We start from the raw sequence: 6354 nt of genomic DNA on the forward strand, positions 1-6354 counted from the left end.
CTCGTCGTCGGGGTCGTCCGCCTCGTGGGCGCTGAGGTGACGTGATGATGATGACGATGATGGCCGCCTTTTTATCCACAATAGTAAGAATGCAAGAACTTAGTGCAGCTGTTGTACGACGACGACGACGACGACGCCGCCGACGCCAAGGCCAACGCCTATATTAACATCAACAAAAGAGAAGGCATCCGCTAGCAGCAGTAGCAGCGTCCGCCGCCGCCGCCGACGACCCCTCCTCCTCCTCCCACACTCCAGCGCCCGCAGCCGCCTCGCGAAGCCAGCTGAGTAGCCGCCGCGCAGCCTCGACCGTCGTAATCACTACCCTCTAGCTCCCTCTTCCGAAACCTCGTAATAAACCGTGTTCCCTTCATAACTCCAAAACCTAAAACTAATAAAACCCCTTTTTGTCACTCACTTTTTTTTTGTTTCTTTTACCTTTTAATCTCCTCCTCCTCCTCTTCCCTTCGTCCTTCATGTGAGTGACTAACCCCTCCCTCCACTTCTTGTTCTTCTATCCCCACCCAGCGACCGATACACTATCATGTAGTCTCTACTTTTTACACGGACGTGAGCCACGTAGGTATTTATGGCACATAATCCTCACTTGCTGGGAGGTACTTTATTATTATTATTATTATTATTATTATTCTCTTTATTTAACAACAATATTCGACAACCCGGGTTTTAGATGAGCAAGACTAGAACAAAGTATAATAATAATACAAAAGTAAAAAAAATTATACATCTTCACCAACCACTTAATGAAAATTAAAAATGTAAGTTTTATAAATAAACTATTATTTTTTTATATTTGAACTTTCTGAATTTCGAAAAAAAAGAATAAAAAAACATTCTTTTAACAGCGGGAGTATGTAACGTTCAATCCGCTCGTGTTACACTTATTTTTTTAAATAGATGCCTGTAAAGATTAATGTATTTTAAATATTGTTTTTCTTACTATTTTTATCATTGTCGTAGCTCAATTTTTGGAATTCGAAAAGCTAAGTGCTTAAAGTCAAACAAATAGTTTTAAAATCCGAGAGTAGTTCCTAAAACCTCCTACCACCACTTCAAATTTTGAAGCTATCTTATATAAAAAATATTAAGATATTTTTTAAATTCATATAAAAATATACGAAGACAAAATTAAAACAAAACGGATTATTACAATCTAAACTACTGTAAGTTATTGTTTGTTAGGAGGACTGCTCTTTCAGATGAGATATTGTCGAGGCGATGTAATAGCTACAGTTATCATTAAAAAAAAATTGTTAATACTTATCCTGTCTATACTAGTCAACCTCTGTGATGCATTATTCCTTACCGTTAGGTCAAACAACAAGCGTTCGGTTAAACACAAGTCGAACTTTATTCGAACTCTAGCTTAGCGAACAAATCATTTGCTCGGCTCGTGCTCGACTTTAAAATTCGAGCAAATTATTTGCTCGATTTGTGATCAACCCCAGTCGAGCAAGCACAAGCCGAGCTATTGTCGAGCTTATGTATATAAAATATAAATATATTAAATAAATTTACATTTATTTAATATAAATGTATAAACGTATATTAATATATTTATATAAACGTATATAAATATATTTTTCTTACTATTTTTCTACTTGTCATGGCTGAATTGAAAAACTAAGTACTTAAAGTCAAACAAATAGTTTGAAAATCCGAGAGTTCCTAAAACCCACCACCACCACTTGAAATTTTGAGCCTATCTTATATAAAAAACATTAAGATATCTTTTAGACTCATATAAAAATATACGAAAACAAAATTAAAGCGAAACGGATTATTATAATCTAAACTACTGGAAGTTATTGTTTGGCCGGATCACTACTCTTTCAGATGAGATATTATCGAGATGATATAATAGCTACAGATATCATCAAAAAAATTATCAATACTTATTCTATTTATACTAGTTAACCTCTGTGGTGTACTGATCCCTACCGTTAAATCGAGTGATAAGCACTCGGCAGAGCGCAAGCCGAACTTTACTCGAGCTCTAGTTTAACGAGCAAATCATTTGCTAGGTTCGTGCTTTAAAAATCGAGCAAATTATTTGCTCGGCTTGTACTCCATCCCAGTTGAGCGAGGACAATCGAGCTATTATCGACCTTATGTATATAAAATATAAATATATTAAATAAATTGAATATAAGTATATATATTTATTTATTAATATATATATTATATATAAAAATAATAAATTAAAAATCGTTTTATTTTTATATTTCCGTTCGAGTTAATATTTTTTGCGTCTACTCCCCGCTAATCCACCACCACAAACCCCTCGTCACTTCCCACCACAACCGCATCTTCAACGCGTTCCAGGTGTATAATTCGATCTCCCCGCTGGTCAAATTCTCGCACTTCACCTCCAACCAGGCGATCTTCCAGGCGCTGGACGGCGAGGAGCGGGTGCACATAATCGACCTCGACATCATGCAGGGCCTGCAGTGGCCCGGGCTCTTCCAGATCCTGGCGTCGCGGCCTCTGAAGCTCCGGTCGCTCCGCATCACCGGGCTCGGGTCCTCCCTCGAGCTGCTCGAGGCGACCGGCCGCCGGCTCTCCGACTTCGCCGCGGCGCTGGGGCTGCCGTTCGAGTTCCAGCCGGTCGAGGGGAAGATCGGGGACCAGAGCAAGGCGGGCGGCGGCGGCGGCGCGTTCGCGCCGCGCGACGGGCGGGAGGTGGCCGTCGTGCACTGGATGCACCACTGCCTGTACGACGTGACGGGGTCGGACGAGGCGGCGGTGTCGGTGATCAAGAACGTGATCCGGCCGCGGCTGGTGACGGTGGTGGAGCAGGACCTGGGGCGGCACGGGGGGGACTTCCTGGGGAGGTTCGTGGAGGCGCTGCATTACTACTCGGCGGTGTTCGACGCGCTCGGGGAGGGGGCGGCGGCGGAGGGGAGTCGGGAGGAGGAGGAGGCCGAGCGGCACGACGTGGAGCGGCAGCTGCTGGGGGCGGAGATCCGGAACATCGTGGCGGTCGGGGGGCCGAAGCGGACGGGGGAGGTGGCGGTCGGGCGGTGGGGGGAGGAGATGCGGAGGGCGGGCTTCGAGCAGGTGTCGCTGGCGGGAGGGCCGGCGGCCGCGCAGGCGAACCTCTTGCTCGGAATGCGGCTGCCGTGGAAGGGGTACACTCTGGTGGAGGAGGCCGGCTGCCTCAAGCTCGGCTGGAAAGACCTCTCCTTGCTGACGGCATCAGCTTGGAAGACTGGAAACAGCCACGGCCCTGCAGAAGGCGGAGAAGACCGAGACCACGTTCAACCGCCGCGGCAGCAGCAGCAGCATCATCATCACTCATCTCTCTTGACATAATCACTTTGTTTTTATTCTTGCCCTCTTTTTTTTCTTTTTTTTTTTTAAATATCTGTACCCAACGGAAGAGTTAGTACGAGAATTGCATCTTCAAACCGTTAGAATTTCGTCCAAGAATTAGTATAATAACACGATCTGCTACGTTATTCGGAAGGAATATTATAGCTGATGATGAGTCGCCGAGGCATTCGATCTTCAGAATGAATAGACGCTAGGACGTGAATAAATCCTTTTAATTGTGAGAATTCGAATATCCGAATAGTCCTTTCACATAAAACAAACGTTTTAACCAGTGCTTGTTAATCATTTACCATAATTGAAATGATAAAACCAATAATAATAATATGAGAAATGATTCAGTACTTTATTATTAAAAAAATAAAATAGATCTTAATCTTAATTTTTTAATAGAGAATAAAAACGTAATTTTAATATTTAGCAGGTAAAAGAGTTACATTATGCGAGGTTATTTTAGTAATTAAACTATGCAATATTTAAAGAAACTTTTAATTGATATTCTAAATTTATGCATTAATTTGCACTAATTTGAAAAATTGATTGATTACCCTAATTTAGGCAGTAATTAGGCATTAATTTACGCATTTACTTTAGAAATTTTAGTGATTCTAAAATATAGGCATTAATTTAAATTATAGAAATTTTAGAAATAGTTCTATTTCTAAATACATTAAATTTAAATATTAAATATTAAATATTTAAAATTAAAAAATTAAAATTTAATTTAGAAAAATTGTAGTATCCTTGATGTCCTGCAGCCGTAAGATTTCAGCATCTGAGGCTTGTCGACACATCTGGAGAGTGTCGGGACAAGTCGGAGTCGTTTTGGCCTGAAATAAATGCAAAACAGACTCAGTGCGACGCGAGAGCAGAGTTTTAACATTGGAATATGCAAAGTGCAGGTTTTCAGTGTTGGGTACCGGTACCCCAGTGTATTTTCAAACTGACTGCTCTCGGGTTGCGCCTGATGCTGAGTACCGGTACGACATCGGGCTGGTATCGGTACCCTGTGTGCGAGCTTGCGGGTTGAGAGGCCATTTGAGTTGGTAAAGGATATTATAGTCTTTATTGAGTTGGTGAGGGGCGGAATGGTCTTTTTGGTTGTTGATAAGCTTGCCACCTACTCCCTCGTTTCAACTTGGTATGAGGATAATTATTCTTACTCTCTCTCTCTAGTTAATGGTGTGCGTAGTAGAGGCCTCGGGTGGAGTTCGGATCGACGTAAACTTTGTACCGGTGAGCCGTTCGAGCGTGGACGTTACGGTTGCACCGTTGGAGGCCGGGCAAGCGCGTGTTTTTCTCTCTTTTCGACTTCTCGCCGTAGTTGGACGAGCGTTTTGAGGTGGGTTGAAATTTACCGAAATTATCGGAATATTTTCTAAATTTTAGTATTTGTCGATATGTATCATTCGTCTATTTTTCTTGCTAGTACTCGAATTCATGGATTAATGTTTAAATCTGAATTTGGAGTTAAGCTAGTAGTTTAATTTTATATGTTGGACTTGAAATTGACTTAGGAGAAAACATATAGATTCTATACTGTCACTTTCTGAAAAATTATCAGATTTAACTTCTGAAGCTGTTGCGCCTTATATCCACGCTGTTAGTGCGCATTTGATACTCAGATAACTTCTAAAGTTGTTGCGCTTTGTATCCACGCTATTAGTGCGAATTTGATACTCGGATAGCATCTGAAGCTGTTGCGCTTTGTATCCACGCTGTTAGTGCGCATTTGATACTTGGATAGCTTTAGGCACTGTGGGTCATTTGTATCGCCGCTGTTTGTATACGGTGGATACCCAGATTAGCGTAGGATGAGTTTACGCTCGTGCTGAGATGACGAGCTTATTTTACAGTAGTGTGTAGATTGTTTCGGACTGTCGGGTGCCGTCGCGGTTGACGGTGGAATCAGATTGCTGTTTTTGCATCAGATTGTACCAATGGCACTTGAGCTTTAGTTGTTAGACTAATTAGACCCATTTACTTTAATTATAATCTGTGAAAGCCTGATTGAGCTCGACAGAGACATACTTGCATACTCGGTTGGGTAGCGCCCACGAGTGCACTCCGAAGTCGGACTTTGTGTATTTGCGTAGATGTCGTAGTGTCCAGTGTGGACTTGCTCTTCACCAATTACCCAGCGTGGTGGTGGTTAGTGTAGCTTCGGCAGGCGAGACGGATGAGTTCACAGTCCCTAGTGAGATTGAGTCAGAGATTGCATCTTGCTTATATTTACAGATAGCTAGTGTTGGTTAGCGATAGTATAGTGGTATATACCTGTAGAGTTTTTCCAGCTTCCTTTACTATTCTTGAGCATACTTTCTATAGACTTAGTGGGTGTGCCGTTGAGGTCGATAGCGGTACCCACTGAGGACTACTTCTTTTTGTAATAGTTCTCATACCCAGTTGTTGAACCCTTTTTGCAGAGCCTTCGTCCGCGGCTGCTACTGTTGTTGATTTGGATCGTGAAAAGGGAGTCGCGAGCTAGATCCCTTTCAGCCTTGTTACTGTTCTAGAGGAGTACCAGCTACAGGTAGTTTTGGTTTTTGGTTCATGTACATACTGATATTAGATACTCGTTGAAGCGAGTAATGTTTGTATCTTGGAGACTATGTATGTATAGTGAACCTGATGTTTATCTATATGTATTTACAGTTCTATTAGCAGCTCTATACTACTAGTTGTAGTTTTGTATGATTACATGTACAAGTACAGCTATCGTTTCGTATACAGAGAAAATTCTTTTGTATATGATGGGTCTGTTGGCGTGCCCGAAGAAACGTGGTAATCCGGAGCATGACAAAAATTTTGTATTACTATTTAAAAAATTTGTAATGTTGATAAATATTTTAATTCAACATACTTAATATGTTTAAGAAAATTTTAAATTCCTATAGTTTAGACATTAATTTTGTATCACTTATTTAAAAAAATTTGAATGTAGGTAAAAAAGTTATAAATTAAATGTATTTAATATGTTAAAAAAAAAACTTAGAATTGTTC

The 6354-nt window shown here is 41.2% G+C and overlaps 1 protein-coding gene across 1 annotated transcript; it reads left to right on the forward strand.

Moving 5' to 3' along the window:
• Nucleotides 1-586: 586 nt before the first annotated feature.
• Nucleotides 587-3486, forward strand: LOC109704116 (scarecrow-like protein 23). Its single transcript, XM_020224847.1, has 2 exons — nt 587-614; nt 2255-3486. The coding sequence occupies exons 1-2, from the start codon at nt 587-589 to the stop codon at nt 3331-3333; spliced, it is 1107 nt and encodes a 368-aa protein (XP_020080436.1). The 3' UTR covers nt 3334-3486.
• Nucleotides 3487-6354: the final 2868 nt, after the last annotated feature.

The sequence above is a fragment of the Ananas comosus genome, unplaced genomic scaffold (assembly GCF_001540865.1).
Source record: "Ananas comosus cultivar F153 unplaced genomic scaffold, ASM154086v1, whole genome shotgun sequence".
Classification (NCBI taxonomy): Eukaryota; Viridiplantae; Streptophyta; class Magnoliopsida; order Poales; family Bromeliaceae; genus Ananas; species Ananas comosus.

Coding starts and splice junctions, on each gene's coding strand:
- LOC109704116 (XM_020224847.1), top strand. CDS start 587: ATGGCACATAATCCTCACTTGCTGGGAG. Junction 615..2,254: donor TAATCCTCACTTGCTGGGAG/GTACTTTATTAT, acceptor TTTCCGTTCGAG/TTAATATTTTTTGCGTCTAC.